This window comes from Nelumbo nucifera, chromosome 7, assembly GCF_055504915.1.
Source record: "Nelumbo nucifera cultivar China Antique chromosome 7, China Antique-T2T, whole genome shotgun sequence".
NCBI classification, from domain to species: Eukaryota; Viridiplantae; Streptophyta; class Magnoliopsida; order Proteales; family Nelumbonaceae; genus Nelumbo; species Nelumbo nucifera.
This window is the reverse complement of record NC_142655.1, coordinates 45834885-45849972: the sequence shown is the minus strand read 5'-3', so window position 1 is coordinate 45849972 and position 15088 is coordinate 45834885. Positions and strand designations below refer to the sequence as shown.

General features: G+C 38.8%; 1 protein-coding gene across 1 annotated transcript in view; it reads left to right on the top strand.

Annotated features, from left to right (window-relative positions):
• LOC104609478 (anaphase-promoting complex subunit) overlaps positions 1-15088 on the top strand; it is a 94094-nt gene that overhangs the window by 53442 nt on the left and 25564 nt on the right. The window contains exons 13-14 of the mRNA XM_010275813.2: positions 12356-12415; positions 12544-12611. Of these exons, the coding sequence (XP_010274115.1) occupies positions 12356-12415; positions 12544-12611 (128 nt within the window). The remainder of the gene's footprint in view (positions 1-12355; positions 12416-12543; positions 12612-15088) is intronic.

Genomic DNA, 15088 nt, shown 5'->3' with positions numbered 1-15088 from the left:
GGTGACAGGAAATGACAATCATGAGATTGAGTCCCTTAAACAGCTCCTTCATCAAGAGTTTGAGGTGAAAGATCTTGGTGCACTACGGTACTTTTTGGGTATTGAGGTTGCAAGATCCAAGCAGGGGATTTTTATCTCTCAGAGAAAATATGTTCTAGATCTGTTGGCGGAAACTGGAAAGTTGGGGGTTAAGCCAGCTGATACACCCATCGAACAAAATCACAAGATTAGTGCAGAAGGCGGGGAACCTCTTGAAGACAAAGTTATGTTCCAACGGTTGGTTGGAAAGCTCCTATATCTCTGCCTCACTCGGCTGGATATCAGTTATGCAGTTAGTGTTGTTAGCCAGTACATGCACTCCCCTAGAACTTCTCATCTTCTTGCGGCAGAGAGAATATTAGCATATTTGAAGAGATGCCCGGGTAGAGGTATACTGCTCAAGAACAATAATCACATGAGGGTGGAAGTCTATACAGATGCCGATTGGGTTGGGAGTGTTGATGATAGAAGGTCTACTTCTGGATATTGTGCCCTTGTGGGAGGTAACCTTGTATCTTGGAGGAGTAAGAAGCATGGTGTTGTTTCCCGCTCCAGTGCTGAAGCGGAATACAGGTCAATGGCTAATGGAGTGGCTGAAATCTTATGGCTGAGGTCACTACTTGAAGAGTTGGGTATTGACTATGAAAAGCCCTTAATGCTGTATTGTGATAATCAGGTAGCTATTAATATAGCCCACAACCCAGTGCAGCATGACAGAACTAAACCCATCGAAGTTGATCGACATTTTGTGCGAGAAAGGGTCACATCACAAGAAGTGTGTCTTCCGTACATCACATCTAATATGCAGCTCGCGGATATCCTCACCAAGGCTGTACCAAGGAAAAAGTTAGAGACAGATCTATCCAAGTTGGGAATGATAGATATCTACTCCCAACTTGAGGGGGAGTGTAGAGAACACTGATGTGGGCCCCACTGCAGTGGTCCCCATTGTGTTCGTAGGACAGCATGTGTAGTTATTTGTTTCAGTTATAGTAGTGTCAGTTTGTTAATTCAGTTGTTATTTATTTCAGCTTTATTTACTTTATTTATTATGTAAGTAGTAAGGGCAGATGTGTCATTTCCATTGTGTACTAAACATAACCTATAAATAATAAGAAAGTGGCGGTGGCAGATCAGTTAGAATCTGTTCCTCCTTTCAACCACTTGTGTTCTCCTGTTTCTCTTCTATTTTCTCTTCTTTCTCTCACTTTTCTTCTATTTTGTAAACCTAAAACCTATTAGGATTCAAGACTGATTACAGTCTTGATCTTCTACTAAAATTAAATAATAAATGCATAAAAATAAGAAGATCCAGCAATGGAGAAGAAGAAGACAGGAAAGAGATGTGAGATTCCACTTGTTTTAATTTTTACTAATGTCTCAATCATTATTCTGCCTTCATGAGTTGGCTGGGACAGAACATAATAAATAAAATGGAATAAATAGAAAACAAGGCCCAACATACCTAAATAGAAAACAGTCCAATAAGAAACAATTGCAGGCCCATAAACTGAAAGAATAAATAATCTAGCTCAATCAACAAAAAAAAAAAAAAAGATTGAAGAAATGATTCCATACCTTTGCAGAGAAGGAGCAAGAAAGGAACAAGTGGTTAGCGTCTTACCCATTCTTGAAACAGAGAATGCACTCACAAGATGAGATGCACCACAATTTCTGTTTTGTTGTAGCATTTCAAAGTGTTGATTACCTATAAGCAATGTTGCTTCCTAACAGATTGCCTAGATTTTTTGTGGGGCTATGGCCCTTCCATAACTCCTTATATGGAGGGGACTTTGTGGGTCCATAGGTATGAACTTAAAGAAATTTTAATATCTAGCAACAGGAATGCTGGTGAAGGTTCAATGCATTACAAGATTAGCCAATGCTATGGCTGATGTGTTGGAAAAACAAGGGGTGAATAGAAATCATTTATTTTGGGCTGAATTGTAATGATCTTGTTATGAGGAAGAGATAGTTTGTCTTCTTATCATTGATGTATATCACATTGTACATTATGATTTTTAAGATTTAATAAATTCAAGTTAGTTATCAAAATAAAAAAGAAGAGCAAAAAATACTTCCCAAAAGTTGACCCTAATATATCACATTGCACCACTTTTCTACATCCATCACCTCTTTTATTTTATTTTTTTAATTTTCTGGATAACTCACTAGTGACTGATGGACCCTCTGACCCTAATTAATAGTAAGAACTCTTAACATTTTTATCAACTCTATTAGGTAAGCCTACAACTAGCAGTTTGTATTTCTAGTTCATCACCATGGAGTACGGTCTTGAGCATCTGGAGGCTGTAGAAGAGGTGCTGCTTCTGCTTTTTGAATGAGCTGCTATCCAACTATTTGTCCTTCTCATTTTGAATGTTGTCCAAATTTCATTATGGCCAACTAGTCCTTGCTAGTCACTTGGTGGTTTCAGGTATTTTGAATATTAAACAATTCTAGCACCATCAATAGCAAAATACATGTTTCAGGCATTGGTGGTTCCTATAGTTGTTGGAACCATCAGCAAACTTTTTGCTAACTCTTGCATGACACTGCTCTTCATTCTATAGAGAGATATCATTTACTAGGCCTGGCTTCCAACCAACATTCTTAGATGGCTCCTCTTGCAACACCTGTTGGAGGTTGTGGAAGCACTTTGTATCTGCAGTCATTGTGTATAAATTATCCTTGGTCACTATTGGTGGTGGAAATTGGTTAAGATTTAGAACATGTTGAAGTTGCCAAGTGGCTACAGGGACTGGTGTAGTGAAGTGATGTTTGCACAACATCCATGTTAGGAAGGGCAGCTGGTTCAGCAGCTTCTTGTTCAGACAACTATGGAAGCATCTTTTCCCCTCCTCTAGATGGTTGGGCTAATACTCCATGGTTAGACCTGTTCACGGGCCGGGCTTTGCCTCTTTATAAACAGAAAATGACCAGGCCCGAGCCCCGAGCCCGGCCTGACCATCGGGCCTAGATCTTGAGCCTGAGCTCGACCTTATATAAAGTCCAAAGCCCAATCTGGACAGATATTTTATAAGTTATTAATTATATATTATATAATGTTCTATATATTATAGTATATGTAATACTTTTTCACTACTAATTTTATTATTACATAATATATATTATATATTATTAATGCATATTATATTTTTTATTATGTATAATATTATTGGGCCAACTTATTTGGGAAAGCCCGAGCCTGGCCTAGAAAATAGTAAGGCCTTGATTTTTAGAGCTCGAGCCTAAGTCTGTGGGGTAAATAGGGACACTTTTGTACTTGTTTTTCATTCTGGGTCAACTACCTTAGTGAGATTAGACTCTAATCTTCTCTTCTAAGAGAGGTTTGGATGTTTCTCCTAATCCTAGTCCCTCTTTCTCTTCTCTTATCTTTCTTCTTTCTGGTCTGAATACTAATACAACTCTGTTACATGGTATCAGAGCAAGGAGATTAAGGAGGCTTCTTCTTTCTATTCTATTTTATTTCCTTCGAATTGATCTTTTTTCCTGGTTAGCTAAACCCTAGTTCTCCTGATCGGCCTAGGATTTTCTCACTTTCTGTTCTCACTTTGCTGAAGTTCTCCTGAACTTTCTGTTTGATAAAGTTTAAGCTGTTCTCTCTGCTGTTGCTGAATTTTGACATCAGATGTAAGAGGGTGATACCCATTCAACTCATTCCTAAGATTCCTCAAGTGTGCTCCTCCAACCTAATTTGATCTACATCCCTAGCCACTAGATTGCTGTTCCCTTGTTATTGTACAAGTGATTGTCACTCCTAGACCCTGCACATTATATCTTGGTTGTCATCCTTGTGCTACATGGGCTGCTGACACATGGAAGAAGAAGATGAAGGAAAATCAAATTTAAAGTTCATATTAAAGTATAGAAAATCAACATATTCATGAGAAGAAAAAGAAGAAGGAAAATAAGATTAAAAAATATAGGGGATGAACCCTTATTTTTGTTAGAAGAAGAAGAAGAACTCTCTAACAGTATAGTATCTTTTCAATCATCTTTGTTACAGATCATTTCTCTGGAATGTTGCACCATCAGATTTCTCCTTCTTGGATCTCCTTGTAAAGACTGTAGAGGAGATGGGCCGAATGGCCCATAGACTATCATTTCATGTTATGTTATGTTTCCCTCTGTAATGGGCCTTATTCTGGGCCCATACTCTGTAATGTTCTGTTTTTTGTATTTTCTTGCCCATTCAAGGGCCTCTCTGTAATATTTCAAAGATTAACTTCTTGATAAAATGTTTAGAGTGTTAGAGGGAGGTTGAGTTCGAACCTCTAACTCTCTAACTCTCATTGCTGCCAACTCTCTCTCTCTTCTTCCTCTTAATCATCTCTTGTTTGTTTATTTTCTGGTTTGCATCTAATCTCAAACAGTTCCATACATCAAGATGACTGTTTTTCAACTTGGTATTAGAGCGGGCCATTGCTTGGCGTGACCCTCATGTGGTTCTAGTTCAGCCAATTGCATGAGGAGGTCCTAGGGCTGAAAGTTTACAGTCATTCGCTTGGTTCTTGGAGGTCATTGGAGGGTGCCCAAGTCTCTACACACTTGGAGAAGGGTTCGGTGACCAGGAAGAATTAGAGAGCAAGGTGTTCGGCCTGGTTTGAAGTTCAAATAAGAGATTCTCTTACTGTAAGTTTTCTCAATTTTTTGCTGGGTTATTTTTGTTGATTGGGAGGACTGTTAAAGCATTTGAACCCTTCCTCCATTCTGCCCTACTGTTGCTGGACTGATTCAACTCAGAAATTTCTGGGTTATTTTGGAAGAGCAGTTCGGCTGTTATTGGACTGCCAAGCTGCTGAAACTGATTTAGACTAAGTGGTACTAGTCTCTTTTTCATCCCAGCCTCTTCTTGGACCTATACAGAACACTATTGAAGTGGTTTCTTCTAGTTAACAGTAGGCTGTTAACTACTGCACACTGAGTATTTGACAAAAAGGTCTCTTAAGGACTGTGGACTTTTTTTTCTTTCTCTTTGGGACAACGGTTGTTGGGGACTTGAAATACTTTGTGATTGGGGGTTTGCTGGTTGTCCCTTGAAGGCTGAAACAATATAGAAAGAGCTACCACCGAGCTGGACTGTCACAGTTATCAAGATTGAACTGATTCTGTGAGCTGGTTGTTGTTGCCTATTCAGCTCAAACTAAGCTTATCAAGAACCCCAGTACTTTGGAAACTTATTAAAATCCTAATTGGAGCCTTTGCATGATGGATTTCTCAAACCTTGAAAACAAGAATGCTGCTGAATATGGATAGACTTTGGGAACCCCAGCCGATTCTATGTTGGCTGTAACTACAGTTAAACTTGATGGGACCAACTACTTGGTTTAGTCACAATCAGTGAAAATCCATATTTGTAGCAGAGGAAAATGGGGTTTTATTTCTGGGAGCAAGAAAGCTCCTCTAGAGGATGATCCATCTTATGAGAGATGGATGCAAGAAAACTACACAGTGATTGGGTGGCTTGTGAATTCAATGCAGCCATAGATTAGTCAGCATTATCTGTGGATGAACTCGGCTAAGGAAATCTGGGATAGTGTTGCAGAAACTTACTCCCAGAAGTTGAATGTTGCCAGACCCTACAAACTGAGAAGTGATGTGAAGAATCTAAGGCAGGGGGAGGAGTCACTTGCAGTATACTTCTCAACCTTGAAATCTCTATGGCAAGAGATTGATTTTATAGAGGCTGTGACATGGGATACCCCTAATGATGTTGAAACATACAGGAAATTAGTTGAAAGGAATAGGGTCTTTGAGTTCTTGACAGGGCTGAATTCTGAATATGACCTCACAAAGCAAAACATTTTGTCCAAGGAAGATGTTTCATTGTCTCAAGCATATGCTTTGGTCAGCAGTGAAGAGAGTAGGAGGCAAGTGCAGGTTCAAGGAGTCAGTATCAATGATCATTTTGCAAATATGGGAATTAAACCCAAAGGGGTTACAGGAGCTCCCAGTGGCACAGGAAAGAAGGAGGTGGTGTGTGAATATCGCAAGAAGCCGAAACACACCAAGGACAAGTGCTGGAAATTGCATCTCAGTCTTGTCCCTATCCGATTCCAGAAGAAGAATGATAGTAGAAAGACAGGAAGTGCACATGCAACCATAAGTACAGATACAGAGGTTGAGTCTGCCAGTGCACAGTTGGCAGGCATGAAAGCTGAATATGAGAAGTTTGGAAAGATGATCAGCCAGCTTGAAGGTGTAACTTCATCATCCAACCCTTCTGGAAGTCCAACCACCACCGCATTATCTCACTCAGGTATAAGGGCTTCTGCTAACCATGCATCCACCTCAGGTAATCCCAAGACCCCTTGGATCATAGACTCAGGTGCTTCTGATCACATGACCAACCTTTCCACTTTGTTTGTTTCATATGATTTGCTTCCTGGTCGTCACAAAATCACCTTAGCTGATGGTTCTCTTGCCCCTATTTCTGTCAAGGGAACTGTCAAGCCTACAGACTCCTTACTCTTATCTTTCACTCTTCATGTACCTAAATTAAATACCAATTTATTATCTGTAAGTAGCTTGACCAAGTCATTGAATTGTTGTGTAACCGTTTTCCCTTCTCACTGTGTGTTTCAGGACCTGAAGTTTCGGAAGGTGATTGGGAGTGGCCATGAAGCGAATGGAATATACTTGCTCCACACCCCTGGCCAATGCTTTGATCATCCCAAGAATGTTGCTTTTGGTTCTACTTCTTCAGAGTTTGTCAGTCAAATTATGTTAAGTCATTGTCGGTTGGGTCATTTACCCTTTTCTGCTTTAAGTCATTTACTTCCCAAACTGTTTAAGGGAGTCAGTGTGTCCAGTCTCAATTGTGAGTCATGTCAGTTGTCAAAGCATTGTAGAAACAATTACCCTGTGAGCAATAAAAGATCTTTTTTTCCTTTTCATATTGTGCACTCTGATGTGTGGGGGCCTTACCATTTATCCTTTATGGGGGGTTACAGATATTTTATCCTGTTTATTGATGACTTTTCTAGATTTACTTGGATATACTTAATGAAATTCCGGGATGAAGTCCCAAGACTTGTGAGGCAATTTCATGAGCTTGTTTTAACTCAATTTGATACCAGAATTAAAGTTTTCAGATCTGACAATGCAAAAGAGTATTTTGAGAAGAGTTTATCCTCGTATCTCTCTGACATGGGGGTTATCACCAAAGCTCCTGTGTTAGAACCCCTGCACAAAATGGAGTTGCTGAGAGGAAAATAAGACATATTGTTGAAGTTGCAAGGAGCCTTTTGTTTGCCTCACATGTTCCCACAAGATTTTGGGGTGACGTTGTACTTACTGCTACCTATCTCATAAACTGTATGCCATCCAAGATTTTAGGGTTTAAATCCCCCTTTAGTCTTCTTCATCCAGACAAGGATCTCTTCCCAATTCCTCTTCGTGTGTTTGGCTGTACCGGTTATGTTCACATTCCAAGTGTGTAGAGATATAAGTTTGAACCAAAAGCCCACAAATGCATCTTCCTTGGTTACTCCCCCACACAAAAGGGTTATTGTTGTTTTGATCCAAAGACTGGCACCCGACATGTCTGTATGGATGTTACCTTTGATGAACTTTCTCCTTTTTATGGCTCCTCTCAGGAAGGACATTGTCAACAGGGGAAGAGTTTGTCACAAGTTTTTGCTCTTCCTCTTCCTGTCCCAGTTGAGTCTTTTGACAAGCCTGTATCCTCACCAAATGAATCAAAGGAGGATCAACCACTTCATTCCTCTTGTCCTAGTGCCCCTATTTCTTTACCTCCTCGTCCTACCCATAATCCCAAAGTGTATCAAAGGCAGAGATCCTGGAATGAGCATGTAGTTTCCCTTACAACAGATGAGGCTCATACTTTCCCAATCATAGATGAGATAACAGGTACTGCTTCAGCCCCCTTGGAATCATCCTTCCCAGATCTTGATGTCCCCATTGTTGTTAGGAAAGGAAAGCGGAAGTGCACTGCACACTGCATTTCCAAACACCTTTCATATGACCTACTTTCTCCTTCATACTGTGCCTACCTCTCTTCAGTTGCTTCTAACCCCATTCCTAGGTCTGTATCAGAAGCTCTTGGGATTCCAGAATGGAGAGATGCCATGAAGACTGAAATGGATGCTCTACACGAAAATGTTTCTTGAGAGGTGGTGGATTTGCCTGAAGGGAAGGATCCAGTTGGGTGCAAGTGGGTCTTTACCATTAAATACAGGGTTGATGGGACTATTGAGAGGTACAAGGCCAGACTTATTGCAAAAGGCTACACACAGACATATGGGATTGACTACCTGGAGACTTTTGCCCCTGTTACCAAGATGACATCTGTGAGGGTTCTTTTATCTCTGGCAGCTCACTTTGATTGGCCTCTTTATCAGTTAGATGTAAAGAATGCATTTCTGAATGGTGACTTACATGAGGAGGTCTACATGTGTCTCCCTCCAGGAATGTATGGGAAAGATATGCAAGGAAAGGTATGTAAATTGAAGAAATCACTTTATGGCCTCAAACAATCTCCTAGAGCCTGGTTTGAGAGATTTAGAGCTGCACTTGTTAAATTCGGCTATTTTCAGACACAATCAGATCATGCTCTTTTTGTGAAGAAAAGTGGATCTCTAGCAGTGTATCTCATTGTGTATGTTGATGACATTATAGTGACTGGTGATGATGCCTCAGGCATTCTGGCCCTTAAGTCTTTCCTCCGTACAGAATTTGAGATTAAGGATCTGAGGGAGTTGAGATACTTCCTTGGCATAGAAGTTGCTAGATCCAAGGATGGGATTCTTATTTCCCAGAGGAAATATGTCATTGATTTGTTGTCTGAAGCTAGAAAATTGGGTGCAAGACCAGCTGCAACTCCCATTGATATGAGTCACAAACTTTCAGCTTCGGATGGAACTTTGTTGGAAGACAAAGGGGTTCTTCAGAGACTTCTTAGGAAGCTTCTGTACCTGTGCATGACTAGGCCAGATATTGCGTATGGTGTCAGTTTTATTAGCCAGTTCATGCATGCTCCTAGAGATACTCATATGGCAGCAACATAACGGATTGTGTGCTATCTGAAAGGATCTCCAGGAAAAGGAATTCTATTTACCAAGCATGGTCATCTGAAACTTGAAGCCTATACTGATGCTGATTGGGCTAGAAATATTGATGATAGAAGATCTACTTCAGGGTATTGCAGTCTGGTGGCTGGTAATGTTGTCTCTTGGAGGAGTAAGAAACAGTCAGTTGTGGCCCGATCCTCTGCAGAAGCAGAGTATAGAGCCATGGCACATGGAGTCTCGGAATTGTTGTGGCTAAGGTCCTTAATGGAAGAACTTGGGATTGATCATGACAAACCCATGATGTTGTACTGTGATAATCAGGCTGCCATCAACATTGCTCACAACCTGGTACAACATGATAGAACCAGACATATTGAGGTTAATAGACACTTTATTCGAGAAAGAGTCCCTCCGGTGAAGTGTGTCTTCCATTCATTACTTCTGAAGGACAATTGGCAGATTTCCTCACCAAGGGCATTTCCAAGGCAAGGCTTCAACATGACACTGGCAAGCTGGGCATGATTAACATCTATGCTCAGCTTGAGGGGGAGTGTAGAGGAGATGGGCCGAATGGCCCATAGACTGTCATTTCATGTTATGTTATGTTTCCCTCTGTAATGGGCCTTATTCTGGGCTCATACTCTGTAATGTTCTGTTTTTTGTATTTTCTTGCCCACTCAAGGGCCTCTTTGTAATATTTCAAAGATTAACTTCTTAATAAAATGTTTAGAGTGTTAGAGGGAGGTTGAGTTCGAACCTCTCACTCTCTAACTCTCATTGCTGCCAGCTCTCTCTCTCTCTTAGTCCTCTTAATCATCTTTTGTTTGTTTATTTTCTGGTTTGCATCTAATCTCAAACAGTTCCATACATCAAGAGGGCTGTTTTTCAATTAAGACATTGGATTAGCCTGAAATCTTAGATCTGGTGTCGCCTAGAGCTAATCTACTGAATCCTTTTGGTTTAATTTGCATCAGTTTTTATTTTGAAGAGTTTCAATCCACTTTTCAGTTTGGCAGAATACTACAATTACCTTCTTTGGACCTCGGCTGAAAAGTAGTCTCTTTTTTACCCTCTGGTTTGGATTTTATTGATTTCTTGGAACTGTGCATTGCTGTCTTTTGTCCTTCAATTTCATCAGAAGGGATGGAGATTCTCCCTATTAAATTCAATGGCACAAACTATGCTTTATGGTAGTTTAACTTTCAATTCCATGTCGAAGCCAAGGGTCTTTGGGGATATCTGGATGGTTCTGTAGCTAAACCTAATGATTCAGATATTAAGGGTCTTAACCATTGGAAGATCGACAATGCAAAAATTGCATCATGGATCCTAGGATCAGTCAAAACCGACATTGCAATCCCTATGAGAGGGTACATGATTGCCTATGAGATGCAGGAGTACCTTGAGAAAGTTTACCAGCAACTGAACACCTCTAGACAGTACAAGATAGTAATTGACATCTTCTCATATTATCAGGGAGAAAGGAAAGTCTAGGAATACTATGTAGGGTTTATTAACCTTTGGACTAAGTATGAGTTAGTACACATGGGAAAGGATCCGTCGGACTGTTGCGTGAAGTATATGAACACTTTTATAGAAGGAAGATTATGCATTTTCTAATGCATCTCAGGCTTGAGTTTGAAGTTGTTAGATCTAATATCCTGAGCCATGGAACACTTCCTAGGATTCCAACATTGATGTTGTCTTCCTGGCAACATAACCGAAAGGGAAGGACTTCTCTAAAGTACAGTGCTATGAATGTAAGGAGTTTTGGCATGTTGTCTCCCATTGCAAGAAATAGAATACATGCACTTATTGCAAGCAGTTCGGCCATATCATTACTGAATGCCCTACTCGGCCTCAAAAAATGGAGGATCAAATTAGAAGAAAGGAAGCTACAAGGCCTATTAGACTGTTGTAGATGGATCAAATGCCTCCTCTATTACTTTTGTAGTTGGCCAAAATGACACCTCTAGTGGCATGTCTGAAGAATGGATTCGACAACTCATGTCCTTGGTCATCTCCTCAGCCTTCTCTGCTATTGGCCTGTTTAGTAAGTCACCAACCTATTGTCCTTCACGAAATCACCTCTGGTATATTGACCCATGAACCTCTAACTATATGACAGGGGCCACACTTGGTCAATATCCCAAACCCCATCTTCCCAATAAACACATTGTCACTGCAAATGGTGAAAAATTAGATATACTTGGCTGTGATGATTTGTATTTATCTACCTCTAAGTCATCTCCATTTCATTTATGTCTTCCGTGTGTAGTGAAATCATATGGCTTTGGGCTCTTTTACTTGAAATACTTAATGAACCATCACCGTCTGTTCCTCTCTATGCAAACAATGCTAGTGAAATCAAAATTGCCTCCAACTTTGTCTTCCATGAGCACACCAAACACATAGAAGTTGATTGCAATTTCATCCGCGATCTCCTTCTTGAGGGTGTTATTTCTCTTCCTCATGTCTCCTCCCTGCTCCAATTGGCAGACCTATTGACAAAAGCAATAACTTGGGCTCGACATCTATTTTTCATAGACAAGCTGATGCTTATTCCTAGGCATCAGTTTGAGGGGGAGTGTAGAGACAGTGAGAAGATCTAGCTGCAGGGCTATTTTTGTACTTTTACTTCTTTTGTTGTACATCTATTTTCTGTACTCTTTCTTTTATACACTAAGGGCAGACTTGTCCTTTTATCTTTAATATAAATATCTCTTTTAGGGTGTCGACAGTCACAAGGAGACACACCCACCAAACTGTTTGTTCTTTTTCTCTTTTGTCTCTGTCTTTTCGACTTGACTCTAACAAAACCAAGTCCATGGAGATTGCTTTAAACCATAGATAGATTTTTGGAACTTACAAATCTTGCCTTCATTTCTAAGAATAAATGTATCAGGAGGGGGATCCATATATACCTCTTCTCTAACTTCAGCAGATTCTACAGTTAGGCTGAATATTAAACTGGTATATGGTTTTACCTTGTTTAACCATATTGACTCCCTTATATGGGCCTTGGGCCCTATTCTTTTTTTTTATCAGAAAATTTGGAGGCACTTTAATATGTCAGTTTTGATTGATTGGGCAAATTCCTTTGGAGATTTGAATTCTACTTTACATTTATATTCTTGCATATTGGAAAATAATTTTCTCAATGATGTAAAGCTTAGCTAGATATAAAATAAAATTTCCTGTTATTGTTTATTTTCTTTATTTTTAATGCTGTTTTATTTCCAAATTTTCATTTTCTGCAGTGCTCCTGTTGCTCGACTAAATGCTTTGGTCTATGCAACCTGCTTTGCTGATGGTTCAAGGTAATTTTGCAAACCATCATTTGGTAATATCGACAACAAATAGGTTCTTTATTTATTTTCTCTGAGATATTATTTAGTCAGGGAGACAGACCTATCCAACATGAATTGTGTCTGTTTGATGTTTGTAGTTCTGCTGATTTGGCACTAGCATATGTCAAACTTATTCAACATCTTGCAGTATACAAAGGATACAAAGGTGACATTGAATTATTCATCATCTCACAAGTTGTCATGCTTTGTTTTTAGGGTAAAAGACCTAAATCTCCCCTGAGGTTTTTAATAAATGCTGGAACCTCCCCTCTCTTTTTTGAAAGACTTGAACCTTCCTAGTCAAAGAATATACTGTCATATCTAATGGAATCAGTAAAATGATTATTTTACCCTTAATAAAAGTTCCAATCTGTTATTCAAAAACCGAGATGTACTTCAATGCCTTTGATAAATTACCTTGCATGACAGCATGGAGATGAGGCATCCATGGGAGCTTGTTATAGGGATGGGTCTGGGCATGGTGTTTGCAATCAGCTCGTTAAATGGGGTGCTCAACTCCAAGAAGATCTCAATAAGATTCTGGAGATGGCCAAAGCTGCTAATGAGAGCTGTTATTTCGATGAAGATGAAAATTAGGACCTTGGTGGGCAATGATTGCTGCAAGCTTCTCTTATGGATTTGAAGCTCTTAAAGCGCTTCATTCTTGGATCGTGGACATTTTAGTATTATTTACAGTACTGGTGTAATTTTCTGTTACTTGATTAAACCCGCTGCTACTTTAACCCAGTGCAGTGCACTTGAAACATGAAATGAAGAAAATGAAATAGATTTTAAATTTAAGTTTTAAAAAAATAAAATGCGATAAAAAAGATAAAAGTTGAACCTTCATTCTACAAAGCATCCTCACAATTTTAGATTCATTCTACAAAGCATCCTCACAACATTAGAATGTCGCTCAACTCAATGAACCTTCATATTTGATTTTCATGGGTTTGCCGGGTGCAGCTCTGGCTGGAACATACATTTGATGATGAAGAAAGAAGGGTAGACAAAAATTATGAAGGATATTTTGAACGGTGGCAGAACTGGGTTTTTGAAACATTATTAGGGACACGTGATGTCTCATACAAACATATTACCACAGATGGCTAATGGATGGTAATATTTGTCCAATAACATCATCAGATTGGGGAGGTTTTAAGTCCTTACTGAAAAAGGAGGGGAGATTTTAGTATTTATCAAAAACCTCAGGGGACATTTAAATCTTTTACCCTTGTTTTCATTTGTACATGTGTGTACTAAATAGCTTATTTGTTTTTCTTTGTTAGACATCTCAAGTGTCTTTATTCTCATTCCTTACCTATCAAAAGAAAAACATTGCTGCATAAAGAAAAATTTCTTGCTTTTCTTAGCTAGAAACTCATTTGAAACTGTTCTGTAGTTGTATAGCTGTTCCAGTGGGACATAAATTAAATCTTTTAATGTGGTTGTATTGAAGTTTTAAAATGTTGGTATTGGTGGAAGTGTCGGTCATAAATACACCTTTTTAGAGTCAGAGATGTTGATTGGAAATATTGTAAACATTATAGACATTAGGGAAGCATTATGAAATATGCAAAAGAACATACAATTATATTTTATGAAATGGTAAAAGAAGCATACATACACCCTTTTATTTTATTATTTTATTCCAAACTTTCAAACAAGGCCAAGCAATTAAGGTTAACAGTCAAAATAATGCATTGCAAAGTTATCCTGTAGACTTTGCGAGTTATAATTACATAATAGAATGTGCAAATTATTCTAATAGATCAACCAAATAATCTATTACACAAATAAAAGCTACGATTTAACATCATCTGCATTAGGTCGGCTATAATACTCACTCAATATATCTACAATACTGTTGCTAACTCATCATGTTATAATACCATTTTGTTTACTCCTACACATAGTGCTAGTAATTTTCATTGGAGAATATGTTGATTCCAGTAATATTTTGTGTTGGTACCCATGGAAATGGAAATGTCTAAAATCAACTCTGCAGAACTCAAATCTATAAAAACACTGCCATAAAAAAGAAACCCAGATCCTTAAACAACCATCACAAAGTAACCCAAGCAACCAGGTTAAAAACAAGATGTTTAAATTACTTAAACCTCCCCTGTACTATGACCTATGCTTATTTCTCCATTGGTGTATTGAAGAATGAAACAACGACACCCTATAATTAATTTGTTCTAGACAAAGATGGTGAAATTACCAGTACACCCTTTGTAAGTGGAAATGTTTACTTGTTTTGATTTAGTGGAGATTGATAATATTCAGATGTAGTGTCCGTACGATTTCATATAATAATAAGACGAAGAAGAAGAAGAAAAGAGAAGAAGAGAAACTGTTGTAGTCGAACTAGAGAGAAAAGATCACTTCTCTAGTTGGCCAGATTTTATTTATGTCTTTCTAAACAAAACAGAATTACTCTTATGCCCTCAGTTAAGTGAGAGTCACATCAGCTAACTTAAGATCTACTGATAATTACATTTAACATATAACTTAATGTAAAAAGCCTATACTACCCTTCTACATCCGATTCTAACACTCCCCCTCAAGCTGGTTAGTATATGTCATATAGTACCAACTTGTTACATATGTAGTCCACTCTTCTCTGACTCAACCCTTTGG